At 36.5% G+C, this 24,774-nt stretch overlaps 1 protein-coding gene across 4 annotated transcripts in view; it reads right to left on the bottom strand.

Moving 5' to 3' along the window:
- LOC139155486 (choline transporter-like protein 5) overlaps positions 1-24,774 on the bottom strand; it is a 208,151-nt gene that overhangs the window by 40,668 nt on the left and 142,709 nt on the right. For all 4 annotated transcript variants that reach the window (XM_070730636.1, XM_070730635.1, XM_070730633.1 and 1 more), the window contains exons 3-8: positions 22,375-22,448; positions 12,697-12,781; positions 7,509-7,593; positions 5,951-6,070; positions 2,698-2,758; positions 1,456-1,579 (exon numbers count right to left, since the gene is read on the bottom strand). In XM_070730636.1, coding sequence (XP_070586737.1) covers positions 1,456-1,579; positions 2,698-2,758; positions 5,951-6,070; positions 7,509-7,593; positions 12,697-12,781; positions 22,375-22,448 — 549 coding nt within the window. The remainder of the gene's footprint in view (positions 1-1,455; positions 1,580-2,697; positions 2,759-5,950; positions 6,071-7,508; positions 7,594-12,696; positions 12,782-22,374; positions 22,449-24,774) is intronic.

The raw sequence follows: 24,774 nt of genomic DNA, 5'->3' as shown, positions 1-24,774 counted from the left end.
TATTGTATCTGTAGGGTTTTAGTACTGGTTAACTATAGATGGCTGTGTCATCTGAAAGTCAACCATGGATTATGCTTTTTTGGAATTAACCATTCTGAAGGTTGTGCAAGATGGAAAGCTTTGGAGTTTATTTTTAAGGTTGTCTTTCTTATGCTTGAGAGTCCTTATCGTGACTAAGATGTCAACAAGGGCCAAAGAAATGCAGGTTCAAGAGCAATCTTAGCAACACATAATAGTGGAAGTCTTTGGCGGAATCACTTTTTTTCAGTTCAACTCTATTTTTTATTTTTTATTTATTTATTTATTTTGTCCAATACACAATGAGGATTTTAGTGGGTATATATCTATATACACATAGTAAAATACATGATGACGGTTATAGAGGAGATACTCATAGTAAAATATATCTAAGAAATAATAGAAAAGAAGATATAGTAATAGAACATATCAATGAAAGAACAGAAGAAGAGATATAGGAATAGAAGAAAGGTATAGGAAATATAGGAGAGCAACAGGACAGGGGACGGAAGGCACTCTAGTGCACTTGTACTCGCCCCTTACTGACCTCTTAGGAATCTGGATAGGTCAACCGTAGATAATCTAAGGGTAAAGTGTTGGGTGTTTGGGTATGACACTATGGAGTCCGGTAATGAGTTCCACGCTTCGACAACTCAGTTACTGAAGTCATATTTTTTGTAGTCAAGTTTGGAGCGGTTAATATTAAGTTTAAATCTGTTGTGTGCTCTTGTGTTGTTGTGGTTGAACCTGAAGTAGTCGCTGACAGGCAGTACGTTGCAGCATATTATCTTGTGGGCAATTCCTAGATCTTGTTTAAGGCGTCTTAGTTCTAAACTTTCTAGGCCCAGGATTGAAAGTCTAGTCTCATAGGGTATTCTATTTCGAGTGGAGGAGTGAAGGGCTCTTCTGGTGAAGTATCTTTGGACATTTTCAAGGGTGTTAATGTCTGAGATTCTCTACAATGGATGCTGATATTGGGAAAAGGGAACTTCTATTTTTCCAATCATTAGCGCATCCTCCTTTTGCTGCAGATAAAACTTCTGGGTCAAATAAATGTATTGCTTTTATTAAGCAACCTTTAATATCCTCTTTAAACAGAAAGAAAGGATAAAAATAAAACAAAAATCTTAATAACAAGCTATGATGTCATTATTTGACTGAATCAGGCCAAGATACTTGGAAAAGGAGTGAATGTTTCAGAGCAAAAAAAAGAAGTCAAGTTGCCATGATTCAACTTCCAGGCATGGATAGCAAAATAATTTGCATATTAAGTTGCTCATGGAACAAATGAAATCAAAATCATGAAATTCCTTTTGCTCTCCATAGAGGTTTGCCTTTGAGATTACTACTGAAAAAAAATCCATGGCAATGTATTTATATGACAATTAGTCAAGCAAAGTTGCATAGGTTAACACAAAAAACACACACTATACATACTTTGCTGCTTCCCTGAGATCTGTTACATTCCGTGTTTTTCCTCTTCCATCTTTGAAAGTAGTTTGGTTGGCCACAGTCAGAACTCCATTTTTCGTAGAGAAATCAGGAAAGCACCTCTTAAGAACTGTGGAAACAAAAAGCTATCTGTAGTGTCATGTGTCTTTTTATTATGATTCATACTTTATACTGGGATGAAACAGTACAGACCAAATTGCACTAAATTTCATCTTATTAGATTTAATATTATTAGATATAATAATTAAAATAAATTGTATATACAGTATTTAAAGCAGTACGTGTTACACAGTATAGTGTGTAACTTATAAATAATATCTGTTTCATTAAATATAATACACATGCACGGAAGCAAAAAACCTCGCCAGAACATGGGCCCACCTGCGTCTCCGTGCGCGATTTTGCCATCTGCAGAGGTGCAGAAGCATAATTCCGCCCAAACTTACAGTACCTCCAGAGCCACGGAGGCAAACCCAATTAGGTGATCCAGCTAGCAGCCCACCACTGCTTTTAAGTTTAGTTAGGCTTCCTTCCTTCAAGTCATAATTGGTTTATTGGGATTTGATGTATGAATCATGTGTGAACCATGATTCATGGTTATAGTTGGATAGCATATAGCAGTGATGGCGAATCTATGGCACGGGTGCCACAGGTGGCACACAGAGCCATATCTGCTGGCATGCAAGCCGTTGCCCTAGATCAGCTCCAACATGCATGTGTGTGCCAGCCAGCTGATTTGTGGCTTACGCAGAGGCTCTGGGAAGGTGTTTTTGGCTCCCAGAGAGCCTTCGTGGGGGATGGGAGAGGGCATTTTCACCCTCCCTTGGCTCCAGAGAAGCCTTTGGAGCCTGGGAAAGGCAAAACACAAGCCTACTGGGCCCACCAGAAGTTGGGAAACAGGCCATTTCTGGCCTCCAGAGGGTGGGGAAAGATGTTTTCACCCTACCCATGCATTGAATTATGGGTATGGGCACTCACGCATGTGCGATAGCACATACCCACACTCTTTCGGCCAGCAGGGAAAAAAAGGTATGCCATCACTGGCATTTAGAACAAATCATGATTATAACAAATTATGCTTTACCTAAGGTATAAATCGAGTATTTTTCTCATTTATCCCTTATACTATGTCCTTGAACTTTAGCTCAGAATGTTTCAAACCTCAAAAGAGAATAAATTTGGCCCTGCCAATTTTAATTGTTACACAATATAAATACAGATACTTACAAGGCCGGCTTGGAATAATCATAGAAGGACAATCTTCATCACGCATAACTTGAGTTACAGACTGAAAGTCAAAATCAAAGCATAAGCAGAAATGCAGAAAAATGTTATCTATTTTTAATGCCAAGAATCAAAAAGTTATTACAAATTATTGGTTAGAATTTCAGTGGGAACTATGAAGTTCATGTCTGACTGGTATCCTATTAATGGTTTAAAAAAAAAAAAAAAAGAGCTTGGAAGATTCCTGTCATGATTTTGAAGAGAAAATATTTGAGCAAGTAGCTTTGACCTAATTTCAGAATTAAATTACCTTTTAATAGAATAAATGTAATGAATTTAGGACTGAAATCCAGGCTTTCTAAAAACTTTTCAAAATGAGATAATTGGAGAAGAATTTAATTTTTGAAAGATTAGAGTAAGTTGCTTCAAACCAGTGACCTGGCTGTAATTCCAATGACTTGTATCTTTTGCTTTATCTTATCATTAAAATAAAGTACTGTACAGTGATCCCTCGATTATCGCGAGGGTTCCGTTCCAGGACCCCTCGCGATAATCGATTTTTCGCGATGTAGGGTTCCGGAAGTAAAAACACCATCTGCGCATGCGTGATCTCTTTTTTTTTTAAATGGCCGCGCATGCGCAGATGGTGGAGGTAGGAAGCGACGAAAGTGCGGAAGCCGACAGATTGCTTTGGATGTCGGCTGCCCCCGCCCCCCCAGCACCCGCTCGCCCGGCCTTCGCCCGGCCACCCGCCGTTCGCTCGCTGCTCGCCCGGCCACTCGGGTTCGGGGGGTGCTGGGAAGCCCCCCAGGCCGGCTGCGACCTTTTAAAACAGCCGCGCCGCTTCCCAGCTGACTCCTGAAGCCAAACGCGGAAGTTCGCCTTTGGCGTTTGGCTTCAGGACTCAGCTGGGAAGTGGCGCGGCTGTTTTAAAAGGTTGCAGCCGGCCTGGGGGGCTTGCCAGAACCCCCCCGAACCCGGGTTGGGGGTTCGGGGGGGTGCTGGGAAGCCACCCAGGCCGGCTGCGACCTTTTAAAACAGCCGCGCCGCTTCCCAGCTGACTCCTGAAGCCAAACGCGGAAGTTCGCCTTTGGCGTTTGGCTTCAGGACTCAGCTGGGAAGCGGCGCGGCTGTTTTAAAAGGTCGCAGCTGGCCTGGGGGGCTTGCCAGCACCCCCCCGAACCTGGGTTGGGGTTCGGGGGGGTGCTGGGAAGCCCCCCAGGCCGGCTGCGACCTTTTAAAACAGCCGCGCCGCTTTCCAGCTGACTCCCGAAGCCAAACGCGGAAGTGGGGTTTTTTAATTAATATTTTTTTTAAATCGCAAAATAGCGTTTCGCGAAGATCGAGATCGCGAAAATCAAGGGATCACTGTACTTGCTAAGTTGAATTGTCAGATGAGGATTCAAAAAGCCAAGATATCAGTTGAGACTACATAATCAAAACATCCCATTTTTATGGGATGTTGAGACTCTAGAAAAAGTGCAGAGAAAAGCGACAAAGATGATTAGGGGACTGGAGGCTAAAACATATGAAGAACGGTTGCAGGAACTGGGCATGGCTAGTTTAATGAAAAGAAGGACCAGGGGAGACATGATAGCAGTGTTCCAGTATCTCAGTGGTTGCAACAAGTAAGCAAAAGTATTCTGTGTTGATTAACAGTCAGAGCTGCTGTTTTAGAAATCATGCTGTTAGGAAAATAAATCTTGTTAAGTGGAGAAGGAGAAGGAATGTGAGAAATGCAGTTGAGGGAGATAACGGACCAAGTGCCTGTATGAAATGTGTTTGAATTCCAGAAGAGCAGAGAAATAAATGGAGTTTCTTTATTCATGATATAATGCATGTAATAAGAGTTATTTGTAATTGCTAAATTTCTACCAGAAACCAGAACAGTTTCTGATGTGTGCATATGCGCTGGCCAGCAAGTCTTCTGTTTACTGCTGCGCATGCACACACACTGATCAGCTCGCTGTCACACATGCTAAGGCTAGAAAACAAGACCAGCTCTTCCAGTTTCTGGCACTGCTGTACTTCCAAAGGCGAGCTGATCATCACGCCAGAGAACCAGAAGAGGAATGGGAGATGCTGCATGTGCCAGATGACATGGGTCAGCATGCCACTTCGGACACGCATGCCATAGGTTTGTCATCATAGTGCTAGATGCTTTTTTCCCCTTAAGTGATGATGCACTTTGAAATTCAAATACCTTGGTTAAAAGAAATAGACAAAGGAAGCCATTTTTCCCATTACAGAGGTAAATAGCGCACATATGAAGACATGGGACACAGTAGAAAAGGAGATCTACATATGAACCAGGGTGATGTAACTCCTGATCTTTTTTAAGTTTACCCTTCTCACTCTTTCCTTACCTCTGCTAAAATGTTTTAGACCAAGACAGTTAATTTAATTCAACTAGTGATGGATCTCCTTTATACATATAGACACTTAACTATTAAATATGGTCTGTGGTGCATTGTTCAGTGAATTGTAAATGCAAGGCTTGTTTTAAAACTATAGAAAATTGCAGTCAATGAATCAAGAATCTAGGCCTACTATGTTTTCAGAGACAGCTAGTGTTTTAGAGTAGTCAAGGTACAATGGAGGAGATCAATGTTCAACCATTCTCAACGGTTGGGTTGACTATCACTATCTGTCAGTCCATTGTGCCCCAGAGGGTTGCTTTTGTAGGGATAAGATAGATAGATAGATAGATAGATAGATAGATAGATAGATAGATAGATAGATAGATAGATATATTACTTGCTTTTTTTATGCCGCCCTTCTCCTTAGACTCAGGGCGGCTTACAACATGTTATCAATAGCACTTGAAAGGATGGAAGGCTGAGTCGACCTTGAGCCGGTGACGAGATTTGAACCACTGACCTGCAGACTTACAGTCAGCTTTAGTGGCCTGCAGTACTACACTCTACCTGCTGCGCCACCTCGGCTCTTTAACCATAATATGAAGTAAGTGGCTCACTTAAGGTAACTTGAGATCCTAGAGGTTATAAAGGATATATATTCAATAAATATAAATAGAATAAATTACTTTTTAAGTGATTAGATGATTACATTTGATATTGTATTTTGGCCTCTTTTAGGAGACATTCATCTAATTTTAATTTTGGAAGCTGACTTCTTTGCACCAGAAACTTTATAGCAATAGCTTTGCTGTAAGTCATCATGGTGACAGTCATACAGATATAAATTTGCCATTGATGTTATTCATTCTAGATTGATAAAATGTATCTACACTCACCTTGCGTGGCTTAGTAAATCCAGGCTTGCAAAACTGTTTGTAGTACTCCCAATAACTTTTGTAGGAAGATTGCATTTCAATGTAGGTTGCAAATCTGTCTGGGCACTTTGAAACACAAAGCTTTTAAGACAAAACCGAAAACCCAATTGAAGTAATAGTGGAGGATGAGAGAGTTATATTACCAAAAGACCTATACAAAAAGTTGTCATCTCTAAAAGCGCTTCTTCTTTTTTTAACAGATTGTTTATGAAAGGATTTATACAATATACACATTTAACAATTTCTTCTTTTTCTTTTCGATTTTGTAATGTCTAGCAAGAGAAATGAGAAGAAGCAAAAATATTCTTCTTTCAAAGTCTACAGAATTTCTCCTACTGGTTGCATTCCTTCTTGTTCTAAGTATCTCATAAATAATTTTTAAAATTAAGTTTTAAATGATAACCCCCAAAAGAAGACATATTTGTATCTTGTGCAGCAATTAATCAAATTGAATCTGTGAATCAAGCATACATAATCTTTTGGCAGGCAAAGTATATATTTTTCTCCCATTATTTATTATACTATCAAGAGTCAAAGAGAACGTGTCATTACTGAAGTGGTATTTTATCATTTTTGTTATTGTAATGTAATCTTACTGTAGGTATAATACAATTACATTTTTAATTTTCTTTACAAAAATCTCCAGGAAATCTATCTTCTGAAATCTGGAAATGAGCCATAAAATATTGGTGATGTGATCCTAATCACCAAAAGTATTCATATAATAATCAGATGGTTAAAAGCTTTTGTCTTTGTTTTTTAAAATTAATTAATTAATTGATTCTTGGTAAAATGTTTATTTAAAATGATAGAATCAGAGGATTATCTAAATGGATTGTTTATTACATTCTTCCAAAGTAGCAGAAATACAATGAATATTCTTCTTGCTCGTATAGAATTGTGTAGATAAATATTAATGAAATCAAAACTTTGTAATTTCTCATCTTAGAAAAAAATTCTGATTATCTACATAAAATTCTAGAGTTAAGTTATTGTCAGAATATTTTCTACTCCTAGGATATATTTGAGGAAATACAGAAAGGACTATTTGCTATATCATCTTCCCCAAAAGTAGCTGATCCAGTGAATTTCCGATATATGTAGTTTCCAATATACAGTATACAAAATTGAACAAGGTTATTTTACTATCATTGTTTTGCAATGTCCCTTTAAGTATATATCTAGAAAACAGGAATAAACAGTATATATGGTAATAATAGTGAAGAAGCAACATAAATGATCATTACCAAAACATTGTTTCTAGAGAAACCCATTCTAACTTCTGCCTATTAAAATCACAGCTACTCAATCCTGCACTCAATGTTTTTTCTTTATTAAATGATATTCTAAACAGACAGTTTTATTTTCATCTTATTGGTACAGTATATCTCTTTTGAGAATACAGAATTTACATCTAACACTATCATTTACTTTATGTATATCCAATTTGTAACACTTTTATTTTCAAAACAGCTGTATCAAGATATAATCTGTGTGTTTTTGGCTATGTATTACATACCTGTGTTGTAGGGCACTGTAGGTTTATTAGCACTATAGGACTGGCACATTTCAGAATGTTAAAATAAAATAAAATTGTTTTGTTTCTAGAAAATAGATAAAATGATTATTTTCATTCCATGTATATGTATAGCAATCATTAATAATTAACAAAATACATAAATATATTATATACATATTAAAAATTCACTCCCAAACCAGGAAGCCTGTAGGGTTTCCTATTATAGCACATATGAAGATTAATTTTGAGAAAATTGTTCTTTCCCTGTACAATAGGATAGATAGCAGTAATTCATGCTAATTTAATCATACTTTTTACATTAATGTTTTATCACAAATCCAATTTTCTACTGTGCAGTAAATTTATCTTGTACAGTTACTAAGTTTAAACACATACTCCATGGTATCATGAAACTGGTATTTTTTATATTGATCACAAGGTGGCACTAAAAATCAATGAAGAATTTGTTTGTATGTAGAAATCTACATACATATTGTATAAAATCCCAAGAATACCTTTTCATAAATATAGATCATTTATAACAAAAGATTACAATGAATTATAACAAAAGATTACAATGAATTACATCTCCACCCCTTGTCCAGTCAGCGAAGCAGTGGAAGTGATGTGCCGGTGCCTGGACGCTGTTGGGGTCTGGATGGGTGTCAACAGACTCAAGCTCAACCCGGATAAGACGGAGTGGCTGTGGGTTTTGCCTCCCAAGGACAATTCCATCTGTCCATCCATCACCCTGGGGGGGGGGAGTCACTAACCCCCTCAGAGAGGGTTCGCAACTTGGGCGTCCTCCTCGATCCACAGCTCACATTAGAGAAACATCTTTCAGCTGCGGCGAGGGGGGCGTTTGCCCAGGTTCGCCTGGTGCACCAGTTGCGGCCCTATTTGGACCGGGAGTCACTGCTCACAGTCACTCATGCCCTCATCACCTCGAGGCTCGACTACTGTAATGCTCTCTACATGGGGCTACCTTTGAAAAGTGTTCGGAAACTTCAGATCGTGCAGAATGCAGCTGCGAGAGCTATCATGGGCTTTCCTAAATATGCCCATGTCACACCAACACTCCGCAGTCTGCATTGGTTGCCGATCAGTTTCCGGTCACAATTCAAAGTGTTGGTTATGACCTATAAAGCCCTTCATGGCACTGGACCAGAATATCTCCGGGACCGCCTTCTGCTGCACGAATCCCAGCGACCAGTTAGGTCCCACAGAGTTGGCCTTCTCCGGGTCCCGTCAACTAAACAATGTCGTTTGGCGGGACCCAGGGGAAGAGCCTTCTCTGTGGCAGCCCTGACCCTTTGGAACCAACTTCCCCCAGATATCAGAGTTGCCCCCACCCTCCTAGCCTTTCGTAAGCTCCTTAAAACCCACCTCTGTCGTCAGGCATGGGGGAATTGACATGTTCCCTCCCCCTAGGCTTATAAAATTTATGCATGGTATGCTATTATGTATGATTGGTTTTAATTTGTGGTGTTTTTTAAATTAACTTAAATATTAGATTTGTTTTACATTGTATTGTTATTGCTGTGAGCCGCCCCGAGTCTGCGGAGAGGGGCAGCATACAAATCTGATTAAACTTAAACTTAAACTTAAACATATAAAACATACAGCTGGCTTAATCAGAGGGCAAAAACATTAACCCATTTATTTTTTAAGGTAACTTCCTATTAGAGGTACCCTGAATTTCAGAAAGGGTAGATATAAAATATCAACAAATTAAATAGTAAAGAATACTGTGTGTTTCATCAAGCTCTATCAATTATCTAAAAATTATTTACAACTAAGTGTTATACATCATGATTCTTGACAAATGTATCTTTTCTTTTATGTGCACTGAGAGCATGTGCACCAAAGACAAATTCCTTTTGTGTCCAATCACACTTGGCCAATAAAGAATTATATCTATCTCAGGGATGCGTAGTATTTTTAAAAAAACATATGCAAATGCACAAAACAAAAAACAAGATGGCGGAGCTTATGACGCTGTTAAGGGAACCACTTTAGGGGCATGGCAGGCTTGGGTTGCTACCGGTTCTAGCGATCCAGGCCATCAACATAATACTAATTCTATAGAACCCTCCTTTCAGTTCAACCCCCCCCATGCAAGAAATTCTATACCATTTCAGACAAATGGTTGTCCAATTTCTTCTTTAAAACCTCCAGTGTTGGAAACCCACAACATCTGGAGGCAAGTTGTTCTGCTGATTAATTGTTCGAATTGTCAATACATTTCTCCTTAGATCTAGGTTGGTTCTCTCTTTGATTAGTTTTCATCCATTACTTCTTGTTCTTAGAAAAGAAGTTAATACTCTCTTAGAAAATACTTTCTACTTCTTAGAAAATAAGTTGCTACTCTCTTCTTATTTCAGTCCAACATAAGTTAAATGTTTGCTGTTACAGAGATCCATAAAGAAAATCCCAGTGTAGACCATTTAACCCCTTACAGAAGAAGATGGGATTTGAATTGAACAAATAAAATAAGGGGGAAAAATAAGAGATACTCCAGGCTGCTTGGCCTCTTTTTTGAAAGTTGTTCAGGCCTCTTTAGCAGTCTCTTTAGCATGGTTTGCCAAAAAATATTTAACAGATTAACAGAGTTGGAAGGGACCTCGCAGGTCATCTAGTCCAACCCCTTGCTGAAGTAGGAGATCCTACATCTGACTCTACCTAGAATTGAACTCACAACCTCCTGATTGTGAGGCAAGAGCTCCCAATCTAGGCCACAGCAGTTGGGCTTTGATGCATTGAAAAGCTAATTTTACAATCCCCTTTGTTAAGTTAAGAAAGAAAAACATACCCATATTCATCTATATGGCCACACTGCTTTCTAATAAGAGCATGATCTGATAAGAAAAACTAGAGTTCTTTAAAGTGTTCTGGCTATCACCTCTTGATATACACAGTGAGTATACAGCTAGGACTCTTTAAAACTGAAGTTCAAATTGATAGGTTTCAAATGCACACTGCAATGAAATTCATACTGCTGAGTGGCAATCTAATTGGAATTGAAGTGTTTTCTATTTGCTGATAATACAGAGAAAGCACTACAAAAGAGTAAAGCCGTGCCTTCTTTTTAAGAGTATCACAATATTGTCTTCTAAATGCAAAGGGAATATTTGTTTATATGGAGATGAACAAGGAGATGAATTCACATAACAAAGTTCCCTCACAATGTACCACTTAACCTAAAATGGAATTACTGTAATCCTGTTATTTTAGTTCAATACCATTCCTTCCTGAAGAACTAAGAATGTTGAAATTGTTTCAAAACATCAAATATTCTAAAATATTTATCTGGTGTAGAATTTGTTGAACCATTGGAACTATTATTTACATTTTATTGCTCTATGCCAAAGCACTTCAAATAGCAGTAATATAAAGATTAGCATGTCTCTTCAAATTTAAATACTCTCAAGATATGAATTAGAGGCAGCTTCTGTGCTTTATAAACCATAAATCTTTAATCCATATCAACAACCGGTCAAAGCCATTTTACATGAAATTTTTATTTTTGCCTCCCAACTAGCTTACCAATATCTTCATACATAATGAATTCTACAGTTGTAATTCAAAAAAGAATGAAATATGCAGATAAAGCTTGATGAGTGCTGAAAATGGGTCCAAAGGATTTATAGTACAATCTTCATATATACTAATATATATGGAGACTGCCAAGTTCTGGAAGGCTCATGTATCATGCTACAGAGTTATTATACTTTAAGGAAAATTATATTAAAATGCCACTTATTTATATCCCCTATAAATACAAAGAAGCAAGTGTATTTTTGAATAATCGAATATCATGGGGCAAACAGATACAAATCTGGGCTTAGCCATGAAAGCCATTTGGGTGACTTTGGGCCAGTCACTCTTTCTCAGCCTAACCCAGCACACAGGGTTGTTGTGGAGAGAATAGGAGGACAAAGGTGTGCTGAATATATTTTGATCCATCTTGAGTTACTTGTAAGAACAATAACATACAAAATAAATAAAATAAACATATAATATATTTGCATGTTATATCCAGGATTTTCAAGAATTCTGATGTACTGTATCAACAGGCTCCTGTTTGGCTCTTCAAAATTTCCTTTCATGGTCTGCTTATTACATCATTTCAACAACTAAACAATGTCACTTGGCGGGACCCAGGGGAAAAGCCTTCTCTGTGGCGGCCCCGGCCCTCTGGAACCAACTCCCCCCAGAGATTAGAATTGCCCCCACCCTCCTTGCCTTTCGTAAGCTACTTAAAACCCACCTCTGCCGTCAGGCATAGGGGAACTGAGATCCTCTTTCCCCCTAGGCCTTTACAATTCTATGCATGGTATGTATGTATGTATGTATGTATGTCTGGTTTTTATATTAATGGGTTTTTAATCATTTTTAGTATTAGATTACTATTGTACACTGTTTTATTGTTGCTGTTAGCCACTCCGAGTCTCCGGAGAGGGGCAGCATACAAATCCAATAAATAAATAAATAAATAAATAAATAAATGACATTATTTTGGGGGTAATTTTAAGGTTGGGATGGATATAATTTGCTTTCTATAGGTCTCTAATTTCCATTCCCATACCAAATCTTAGCAAAAACGGACTAGACATCTTTAATCCTATCCTATCTAGTGACATAACCATGGTCCCCTTTAAGTCTTTGGAAAGATTGGGAAACAGCATTGCAGCCCCTGACAACTGAAATGTTTGCAAGCAATTTAAGCAAGCAAGAGAGCATTCTTGCCAGCTTCAGTTTCTGCCATATGATACTGCCTGAATAAAACATGACAAACTTACAGAAATAGGAAGCAGTCAACTGTGCTTAGAAATTACTTTTCTCTCAGAATGACATAACAATTTCTCACTTGACATCTTATTTAAGCATTCAATTTATGTTGGCTAATCAGACCCAACGCATCTTAGGTTTACAGTCACTTGAATTTATGATGTAACAGTTACATATCTAAGTGACAGACAGTGTCTGGGCTGAGCATTGACTTGCTTTGAAGTTAAGGCTTTTTATTTAAAAAATCTTAATTGGAACCCCAATTTTAAAAACTCAGTAAACGAAAGCAGAAGCCACCTGCACGCTTTCAGTAAGACATCTGCAAAAAAATAAGAAATGAGCTAATAGTTCTGGTGCATGTGACAAGGACACAGATGCAAAGGAATTTGGTACTTACTCATTCGGTGTATCTTTTTGACCACAGAACTGCCCATAGCTATCAGTTGGATAGGCTACTTTTCTTGGGTCACCATGTACCCAGGCTGTAAAATGGGTAAGGAAAACAGGGAAGCATCAAGTCATTTTGACTGGAATTAGACTTTGCTACGCATTAAAATGCAATTCCTGTCATGAACTGTTTTAATCTCTCCCAATGGATACTTAGAATATTGATTGCTTCTTAAACAGTTGCCTTTTTTAATGAAAAAAATACAGCGAAGATTAATACAAAGCTAAATATCTCTCTCTCTCTCTGTTCTCCCCTTTTATATCAGAATGTATCTGGCTGACAGCCAGAAAATGAGGTAATGCACTTAGAAAATGACAGTTATTAAAATGAGGAGAGGGATGCATTACAAAAGCTTTGTTGGCGTAAAGCCAGTCGGTAGTGTTGAGCCAACTTAAATACACTCAGCTGACTTCATGGATACTTCTGAACTGCCTTCTGTACACAGAATTGTATGAACCAATTAAAATACACTGTCAGATCCCAGTTTATGCAAATCACTTTGACTCTGATCTACTATAATTGCTGAAGTCTCATACTCCTCTTCGTTCAATGTGGTTAAATGTAGAAAAACTGAAATCAAATCAAGCCAAAATCAAAATCTTCTGTAAGGTCGTCAGGATAATAATTGGAATCGTAAGGCATGAAAATACCATGCTTTAATCTTTGCAAGCCAAAGGGTAGAAGGGACAATGTAATGCATAACTCCCAGATTTGTTTTTTCAGCTGGATTAAGGCAGAGTTTTGTTTCCTTACTTTTATTTAAATATGAATTTTAAAGCATATTTTATTCTGTCTTCATTTTTGCACACATTTCATTATGTACAGAACATAGCAATATTGTGGTAATATCGTGGTATTTTTCTTTCAGATACTGAGAGTTTGCCTTATTTTATATCATATCATGAAGTTTGACACCTGTGAAAAATGGCACATGTGAAACACTAATGTAGGTCCGGAAATATATTTAGGAAAATCAAGTGGAAAAGAAAAAAGCACACTATTTAATCCAGGTATTATAATTTTCTTCTTCTACAACAATTAAATAAAGAAAAATATTTCTTTCCTCAGTTTTGGACAGAAAAACAACATCTATTCAATTATAGTTTTCCTCCATAAAATAATTTGTACTGCAATTATTGCTTTGAAACCTAATAATTCAACAATAAACTGTTATACAGTGGAACCCCGACATAAGAGCTGCTCTACTTAAGAGCAACTCGAGATAAGAGCTGGGAGGGGAGAGATATTTTTGTTCTACTTACAAGCCCAAATTCGAGATACAAGCGCCAAGGAGCTGTCTCCTGAAGCCGAACGCTAACTTCCGTGTTTGGCTTCAGGAGACAGCTGCGAAGCGGCGCGCGTGTTTTAACCCTGCTGTTCTGTTCGGGTCGTATGTGACCCGAAGCCAAGTTTGAGTCCCTGTAAAAAATTTTCCCTGCATATCTGAAACTTGAAATTTCATGACTTTTCATCCTTTCAGGGGTTCTCTCTATGAGAATTTTTTTGGGGGGGTGGGAGGTTTCTTTCTTGCTGAAAAAAAAAAACTCCCTAATAGTATGTTCCCGGGTCTATTTGACCCGGACTGCAAATTGATCATTTTAGGTACTTATATTTGGTCTGTTTGAAAGCTTTTTTCACCTGGAAACATGTTTGAACATTTCTGCACACAATGGAATGAAAATTGAACTGAAAAAATTAATCCTTATTGGTTTATTTTGCACATAAATGTGCCTCCCCCCCGTTTTTGTGAAAGTTTTTTTCAATTTATGGATAGTTTTGCTTGCAAAATGCAGTCTATTTTACTGGAGTTGGTGTGGGAATGGTACCTTGAACATTTCTGAATATAAGAAAAATATAAAGGAACTTAAAAAAATGATTCTTACTGGTTTTTTAACATCAGAAATAAGGCCTCCCCCCCCCCCTCGGCTGCTTGCAACCATTTTCACTTTTTTTTTTTTTAATGCTCCAAATCCGAAATATTCTTTAAAATCTTAGGCATCCATTTACTCAATTTAACAATGCTGATCATCAAAAAATATTTTTGGGGTGGTGGCTAATTGTTTTCTGGGCAAAAAAAAATCATAACTTCGAATCTGTTTCTGTTCGTATATGACCGGACCAAAAATATTTTTTTTAGGTACTTGAATTTGATCTTTTTGAAAACTTTTTCAACTGGAAAACTAGTTTGAACATTTATGAACATAATGATATGAAAATTGAACTGGAAAAATTGAGACTTATATTTTTATTTTGATCAAAAAGCCCCTCCCCCCATCCTTTCTGAATTTCGTGTCAATTTCTATTTTTTAAGGCTACAAATCCCTAAGGAATTTTCCCCCAAAAGGTTTGATATACTAAATTGAACATTTCTGAATATAAGAAAAATATAAATGAACTGAAAAAAATGGTTCTTATTGGTTTATTTTTGCCACAAAAGGGACACCCCCCCCGGCCTTGCTGTGTGTCATTATTGTCACTGTTTATACATATTTGTCTAGAAATATTTGGAATATCCTTTTGAAAATCAACCACATTGTAGCCAGATAACTAATTTTATGAAAGAAATCCATTTTACTTAAAAAAGGTATGTAAGTTTGAAATTAACAGCATAATTTTTATATAAATTGAAATAACTTTATATGAAAAATAAACCAATATGCATCAATTTTTCCACTTCAATTTTCATATCATTATATTCAGAAATGTTCAAGCTACAAATCCCACACCAACTTTAGTAAAATAGAATGGATTTTGCAAGCAAAACTATCCATAAATTGAAAAAACTTTCACAAAAACGGGGGGGGAGGCACATTTATGTGCAAAATAAACCAATAAGGATTAATTTTTTCAGTTCAATTTTCATATCATTGTGTGCAGAAATGTTCAAGCTACCAATCCCACACCAACTTTAGTAAAATAGAATGGATTTTGCAAGCAAAACTATCCATAAATTGAAAAAACGTTCACAAAAACGGGGGGGGAGGCACATTTATGTGCAAAATAAACCAATAAGGATTAATTTTTTCAGTTCAATTTTCATTCCATTGTGTGCAGAAATGTTCAAACATGTTTCCAGGTGAAAAAAGCTTTCAAAAAGACCAAATATAAGTACCTAAAATGATCAATTTGCAGTCCGGGTCAAATAGACCCGGGAACATACTATTAGGGAGTTTTATCGAACAGAACAGCGTTAAAAGGTTGCAGCCGGCCTGGGGGGCTCGGGGGGTGCTTGCAGCCAGCCTGGGGGGCTCGGGGGGTGCTTGCAGCCAGCCTGGGGGGCTTGCCAGCACCCCCCCCCCGAGCCCCCCAGGCCGGCTGCAACCTTTTAAAACGCGCGCGGCTTCGCAGCTGTCTCCTGAAGCTGAACGCGGAAGTTAGCTCTTTTTCTTTCTCTCTTTTACCTTCCCTTCCTCTATTTCTTCTTTTCTTTCTCCTTCCCACCTTCTTCCCTCCCTCCCGCCCTTCACTCATTCCTCTCTTACTCTCCCCTTTCATAAGTTTCCTTGCTTCCTTCCTCTGTTCCTGTCCCTTCCCTCTTTCCTTCCTTCCTTCCCACCCTCCGTCCATTCATTTATCCCATTCCTCTCTTGATCGCTTAAAGCCGGTCCCTGGTGCAAAAAGGGTTGGGGACCTCTGTCCTACAGGATTGGGTGGCAGAGAAGTTGAACATATGTAAATTTAAAAGTTTAAGAAAGTTTACAAGTTAAGTGAAAGAAACTTCATTATTCATTTATATGTACATGTACATTTCTTCATTAAAAACTTGTCTTTCTGCATAATTTAGACTAACTTTGTGAGTTTTTTGAGGGCTGGAACCAATTAAAATTATTTACATTAATTCCTATGGGGAAAAGTCGTTCGAGATAAGAGCTGCTCGACTTAAGAGCCCAGGTCAGGAACGAATTAAACTCGTATCTCGAGGTACCACTGTATTAGGTGTACAGGAAAGTATTCATGCCATAAGCAATTAGTACCAAGATTAAATGGGTTGCAACCTGCTCCCATTATATGGACTAATTAAAGTTTAATTTAACTGATTGGGCCCTTAGATAGCCGTATATAGACTGTACTTTAATAATTCTAGAAATAAATATTTCTGAAACTCATAGTTATAGGTAATCCTCGATTTATATACACAATTGGGATCAGAAATTCTGTTGCTAGGTGAGGTGATAGTATAATGAGTTGCTTTCAATTAAAACGTTTTATAACCTTCTGTTAAGTGAATCACAATCATTAAGTGAATCAGGCTACCCTCACTTACTTTGCTTATTGGAAGCCAATTGGGAAGATTAGAAATGGTAATCATATGACCGTGGGATGCGATAGGGATATATTCATATACAGTGGTACCTCTACCTAAGAATGCCTCTACTTAAGAACTTTTCTAGATAAGAACTAGGTATTCAATATTTTTTGCCTCTTCTTAAGAACCATTTTCTACTTAAGAACCCAAGCCTGAAAAAATTTCCCAGGAAATTTGAGAGCGGAACGAAGGGTGGCCAGTTTCTTGCCATTCCCCCTGGGTTTCTCTCTCTCTGACGCAGTGTATGGGAGGCAGCCTTGCGCAGGATGTATGGGAGGCGCATACTCCTCCTCACTGCCTCAGAGTCCCACTTTTTTTTAAGCCTTAAAGTTTTGGATTTTTTTGATTCTCATCACCTCACCTTCTTCCTTCGGCAGCAACTCTCCTCCTCCTCTTCTTCCTCCTCCTCCTCCCCCCACCCAAATTCCGAGCTTTTATTTCTTTCCTAATGGGTTTGCATGCATTATTTGCTTTTACATTGATTCCTATGGGAAAAATTGCTTCTACTTACAAACTTTTCTACTTAAGAACCTGGTCATGGAACTAATTAAATTCTTAAGTAGAGGTACCACTGTGTTTGGATACATGCTGGTTGCTAAGTAGCCAAATATTGATTGCATGACCATGGGTATATTATGATGGTCAGAAGTATGAGGACCAGTTGTAAGTCACTTTTGTCAGTGCTATTGTAACTTTGGTCACAAATTAAATGGTTATAAGTCAAGGAATGCCTGTATTCAAAAGCCAGGGAGAACTGAAACAGAACATAGCAACATTTTTTAAAAAAAATATTATTTTTATCAAATTGTCTGGTGTCAAGTTTGAAAACCCAATAATGCCAAATTCTATGCTGAAAATTACAAAATTAAAAATTCTCAACCAGTGTTTGTTCCTATCAGCATAAAAGTTCATATTTTAGAATGTTCCATGAATTTTAGGTGGTTTGATTCTGAAATGTAGACTTTTCTATTGATTGAACAACAGCAATGAAGCCCGATGAGAATTTTTTGAGTTCTAGTCACATGTAAATGCAGGGTCACCCATATCTAATTGTAGTCAGGAGAAAAATCTTTCCCCCTTGTTCTTCTTTAAAGAGCCAGAAATATACAGATCCTATTGAATCATGAGTAGCCTGAGGCACAACTGTGATTGTGAACTGATTATACTCTATTTTCCTTCATGGACTCTCATGCATTTTGAACAGGACAAGTGTCTGGAGTCTATCCAAAGGTGATCTCATCTCTTGGTTAAAAATAAAGCACATGGGCAAATGTGAAACAAGAAAAGGAAATTGTAATTTAAGGAAGAGAGACAGGTGCGAATGCTACAAGTTTCTGAAGGGGAAACATTTCAGATGTAGAATGAGACACAGGGACAAAAAAAATTCTAGGTGTCTCTCTGTGTAAAAGATAATATGCAAACATACAAAAATAAATCTCATTTTGAGTTGCTTTTAGCATCTGCTGGTGTTCAGAAATTTAATTTGATATTTGATGTTCTATCCTTATAATTAAGGCAAGCACAATATGATGTACACGTACACTTTTTCAACAGATGCAAAGCTGACCATACTGTCAGTGACCCAAACTGTGAAGAAGAGAGAAACAAGCCAAGCATTCAGTCATTATCTCCATCAATTTTCGACATATTTCTCATACTCTATTATTTGGTGAAACCTTTTATCGAAAACTGCCATAAAATCCCAGCCAGAAGATTAAGAAAGATTTTTTGTAGTAGCAGAAAGTGCAAAGCTGTAGAAACATCTAAGGATATAGCACAAACGCAAGCTTCCAACTGTTTCCCTGCTACTTCATCCGTTCCCTGCCCAATCATCTGATCACTTCATTTTTCATGATGGCATGCCGGTAACAAAAGTTTAAAAAGAAATTAAAGAAACTATTTCATAAAGGGGTTATCTACGGTGAAATACAAAAGTAGTGAGGCATGGTTCTAACAGAATGAAAGTCTTCTCTACAAACAAAATTGCTTTTGCTTCTGGGTAAAATACAACTGGCAGTTTTATCTCAGCTAGGATTTTCTGCTGCTTTCAACTGAATCATCCCACTGTTTACATTTTTCTGCACCAAGGCATGTGAAGCCACTGTGTGGTGAGACCTAGAGTGCCTTTGAAATGTAAGTTTCTACTTTCTAAGTTTCTGTTATGATTGTGAGTGAAATATTGTTATAAGCAATAATAGAGTACTGTCCTTCAAGACTTGAGGCTTAATGAGATCTTTACTACTTTGTCAAAACTGAGGCCTGTTTCCAATTGTTAGCTACATCATAGCCTGAAATTTGAGAAACTAATACAGTTTATAAGATGCTACTAGACATGTCCATAAAAAGTGGGACTTTTTTCTAGTAGGCTGATCAACAAATGAAAGTAAATACAATCTGAAACACCATGATTTATAAATAATGAACTTTACTTATTATAAATACAGACCATATTTCTTTGAAAAAATAAAGGACAAATCTGTAAAAGTGAAATAAAAGAGGCTAAAAGGATGAAAAGGCTAAGGATAAAAAAGTATGTTTCACAAAAAAATCAAAAGCAGAACCAATAACCTAAAACATTAAACAAATATAAATCATGAAATTTATTAAAAACTAAATCATGAAATTAAGTAAATCCTCAGGATAGTTTTTTGAAATAAAGGACTACCCTTTAAAATAAAGGACATAGGAACATTAAAAGTATAAGCAAAGAAAACTTATACATACTTATATATCTATTTTTCATCTGTCTGTCTGTCTGTCTGTCTGTCTAGTCAAGTATGTATTGGTAATATACATAGATATAACATTGTTTATATCCATAAGATGGATACTGATAAGAGGAAACATTAGGACAGGGATGGTAGGCATGCTGGTACACTTATGCACACCCCTTATTGACCTCTTAGGAATTGGGTGAGGTCAACAATGGTCAGTCTAAGGGTAAAGTTTTGGGGGTTTGATGACAAAACCACAGAGTCAGGTAGTGAGTTCCAGGCACTAACCACTCTGTTGCTAAAGTCATATTTTCTACAGTCAAATTTGGAGTGGTTTATTTTGAGATTTTATCTGTTGTGTGCTCTTGTAATGTTGTGGTTAAAGCTGAAGTAGTCGTTGACAGGAAGAATGTTGTAGCAGATAATTTTATGATCAATGCTTAGTCCATGCTGAAAGCAACGTAGTTCTAAGCTTTCTAAGTCCAGAATTTCAAGTTTAGTTGCATAAGCTATTCTGTTGAGTGGATGGCTCTTCTCATAAAGTATCTCTGGACACTTTATAATGTATTTATGTCTGATATGTGGTATAGGTTTCAGACAGATGAGCTGTATTCAAACATTGGTCTGGCAAATTTTCTAGCCTGAATATGTCTTTACTATTTTACAGGAACCACAAAAGAATAAGATAGAGATAACCATGTTTTGGTATTGGGTCATAAGATAGTTGCTTAATATAAAACAGTATTAAATTCTGTTCATTGCAACAATTAGCTGAACATGATTTTTTCTTTAAAATAGATGCAAAATAGCATTTTTGTTTCATTAATTGTAATATAGATTCAAGCAGAGGTAACCCAGAATCACCAGAATTCTCTTCCATTCATGCTAGACATTCCAGTTCTTTATTGCATGCTGCCCAATACTCTTTTAAAAGTTCTTGTGGGTTTATTTTTGGTTCTCTGGAGCTTCTGGGATTCAAACTGAAATTGTTTAGGGAAGATGCGTGAAGGGCAAACAGCAGTATTGATATCAATAAATAGCATCAATATAATTAGATTAAATATTTAGCCATTTCACTTTCATAATTACTGGTATATGGATCTACAATGTTTCTAGGGAATACTGTTATGATATAATTTATTTTAGCAGGTAAGGAATACAGATTCCATTTTCTTATTGGTATTGCCTGTATACTGTATCACTTCCTTTTCATTACCTACTGGATTTTCTTTTGTTACCTACTAAAAATTACTATAAATGTATTCAAATGCCAAAAACATTAATATGAATATAATATGGCCAAGCTTGCATTAATATGTCTTCTAAAGAAACAGTACAACATTTTGTGCGGAGAGAGGGGAAATATTGATCCAACACCTATTATAGCCAATTAAAACTTATTTGAAAGGATCATCCCAAATAAATAGATAATATTCATGGCCATGTTGCTTGCTCTGAAACAGGACCAAACGACGCTAGTCAATGTTTTACTTTATTAATAGTTGGCATATAGTGATACATATCGTATAGACAATGTGCATGTTGTACATATGTGAAAAACATGTGTGATAATGTCATGTCATTAATTGTTTATATTAATTACTTTGGGAAACCAATGCTGGACAGACATGTATTCCAAGCAAATCTATCTCAAATGAAGACAACTTATGAGCACAATTGAGCCCAGAATTTCTGTTGCTAAGTGAGACATTGGTTAAGTGAATTTTGCCCCATTTTACAACCTTGCCACATGAATCAATGCAGTTGTTCAGTTAGTGACCAGGGTCTTAATTGAATCTGGCTTTCCCACTAACTGTTTACCAGAAAGTCACAAAAGGTTGATCAGATGATCCTGGGACACTACAAATGTCATAAACATTAATCAGCTGCTAAGCATCTGAATTTTGATCACATGACCATTGAGGGTGCTGCAACAGTTATAAGTATGAAAAATGGTCAAGTCACTGTTTTCAAAACCATTGTAACTTCAAATGGTCACTAAATGAATTGTTGTAAATTAAGGGCTACTTGAAAAACCCTTTAAGAAATAAACTGTAGTTTTACTTGATCAGATTAATATAATTAACCTAACTTTTATTTCTGACCTTAAAGAATTTCTCCCACTGGGACTGAAATTAGGTGGTAAACTACAAATAATAGCAGAGTATTTTTCTAAGGCAAAATCAAATCAAATTCATTAAATCACTGAGAGGCTTAATGAACCTTTTAAAAAACATACATATGTATATATTCCTTTTCTCCCTTCTCTTTTCTAATGATACAATTATTTCTTACATTTTCCTTTTACAATTGCAGTTTTATATAATTACAGTAATTTACAACATAATCGAACCATAGCAATATTACCTGCATTGTTTCATCCTTACTTTAAAAAAAAAAAATCAATATACCCATCATTTTTGTCTCTTCTGCAATTACCACTGCTAACTAATGTAAATAGACATTCCATAATTTGTTTCCAATAAATAGTTTAAATGAAAATAGCTCTCTTCAACTGGCATGTCTACTTAACGAAAAACAAACATTTATTCAAATAGCATGTGAAGAACTACTTTCTAATGAACTTTATCCATGAATATTACTTACCCACAATTCCTAATGCAATGTAGCCCAGGATGACAACAACGAAGATTCCACAACACAATACATCTGTGCAATGCCTGAAGAAAGAATATATCAAAATTACAATTTAATTGTGGCCCGATGCAAGTACGGTATCTCTTTTGGCACAATATAGACACATCAGAGTGCATCAGTTCAGCACCCATCTGATAATCTAGTGTTACTTTTCTTCCAAATTTCATTTCAAAGCCACCTGTTTGCTTTCAGCCAATGGTTTTCACTCCAGAAATAACCATCCTTCCATCAATAAAACATTTAGTATGAATTGTCAATATTCAATATGCTTGGCTCTACAAAAGAGTTGCTTCCATCAAGTATTTGTTTACAGAAATCCACTGGCTGGATGGCTGATTTTGGGCTACTCACTTTCTTTCAGAACAACTTATCTCACAATGGGCTTGTTGTGAGGAAAATAGGTTGTTGTTGTTGTTGTTATTATTATTATTATTATTATTTCATTAAATGTGAAATTCAGTCAAATTAACATTTAAAAATGTCACACAAATATCACTGACTGGTTCTGGTGGTTTATACGGGTTGCTGCTAGTCAAGTATCTTCTTAAAATATATGATTCTCCAAGTAGTGCAGTTTTTTGCAGTTCCACTGGTGTTATTGCAGGAAGCTTCAATTTCTTGATATGTTTGTAAAATTCTTGGATATGGTACCAAGTGCCCTGATGACAATCAGTATCACTGTTACCTACTTCATCCAAAGCCATATAGTTTTGATGCCCAGATCACAATATTTCATAAATTTTCCAGTTGTTTTTCTTCAACTCTGGCATCTCCTGGTGCAGCAATATTAATAAATTGTACACATTGGCCCTTGACAACCATGATATCTGGCATACTGTGCTCCAAATGATGATTCTTCTGCATTCAAAAGTCTCACAAGATCTACAAAAAACCTGTGCCACTTGGAACATTATACATTTTAAGAAGATACTTGGTTGATACCTAGGATACTGGCATCAACCCACAGCAACCATCAGTGCCAGTCAATGATATCTGTGATACATTTTTAAATGTTCAGTTGACTGAATTTCATGTTTAATGAATAAAATAGAAAATAATAACATAACTCAGTGATGTATATTGAATGTTCACCTCATTGAAGTCTTTATAAAAATATGAAAAATGAAGAAAGAAAAGAAAGAAGGAAAAGAAAGAAAGAAAGAGAGAGAGAGAGAGAGAGAGAGAAAGCAGTATATGTGGCTTAAAAATAGTATGTTCATTTCTTAATAATGAAAGAAGAGATGTTTCAACTAGATTTTTAAAAATGGCAAGGATATTCAGTGCTGAATAGGGATTTTGAATCAAATTCCTTTGAATCTCTCAGCATTAGATTCCCAATCTTGAGGATCTTCAAAACAGATTCTTATTAATTGTGGATACTATTTATTTATTCCTTGTGTGTCCAATCACACTTGGCCAATAAAAATTCTATTCTATTCTATTAAAAGTAGGACTATCTGTGAATCTGGAAATGCTTGTGTATCTATCCTGCGCTGTTTGGATACTAGATATATTAAGTTTGATACACTGAATCACTGTGTGTGAGTTAGATAGTCATATACATTTGATAAATAAACAAATCAGTTGTAATGATAGAAAGTTATAGTGTTATTCCAGCCAGAATATTAACTCAGCTGGGCTGTCAATATTTATCTAACTTACAATCTATCACCAAACTTTGTATATTTCAATTCTTGTCAACCAGAGTTTGAATATCCATATGCATTATGTAATAACTACTATAAAGACTTTTTTTTTTCATGAAAGGATTTCTGAAGATCAAACTTCACAGGAAGCATTTTCGTAGCCTTTCAGAGCACCTTCAAAAATATTGTTTTCAATCAATCTTTTCTCATGTCAGGATATGAACGATTGAGTAAGAAAGATTGGATGAGGTAATGACATAGGATATAATAGATCATTTACTATTACCTTCAGATGAAATATGATCTCTCAATAAGGCTATGGCAGAATAGCATGTTTACATAGTTCACTAATCATGCTAAAAGCATATTTAAGGTAAATCTGCATTGGGAGGGAGGGAAATACTGTATGACCTGAATTACTGGGGAAACAAACGAGCCAAGGAAACTGACTAGAAAGGTGACAGAATACAAACAGCAAAGTGTGAACAGCACCATAATATGAAATAAATTTAGAAACTTCACAGATTTATTGAACCGGCAATCCTCGACTTTATGGCCACGATTGAACCCAAAATTTATGTTGCTAAGTGACACATTTATTGAGTTTTGTCCCTTTTTATGACATTTCTTGCCACAGTTATTAAGTGAATCACTACAATTAAGTTAGCAACATGGTTGTTAAATGACTTGGCTTCTCCATTGA

The sequence above is a fragment of the Erythrolamprus reginae genome, unplaced genomic scaffold (assembly GCF_031021105.1).
Source record: "Erythrolamprus reginae isolate rEryReg1 unplaced genomic scaffold, rEryReg1.hap1 H_22, whole genome shotgun sequence".
Lineage (NCBI taxonomy): Eukaryota > Metazoa > Chordata > Lepidosauria > Squamata > Dipsadidae > Erythrolamprus > Erythrolamprus reginae.
Note: the sequence above shows the minus strand (reverse complement) of the source record. Positions and strands in the feature narration are given on the sequence as shown.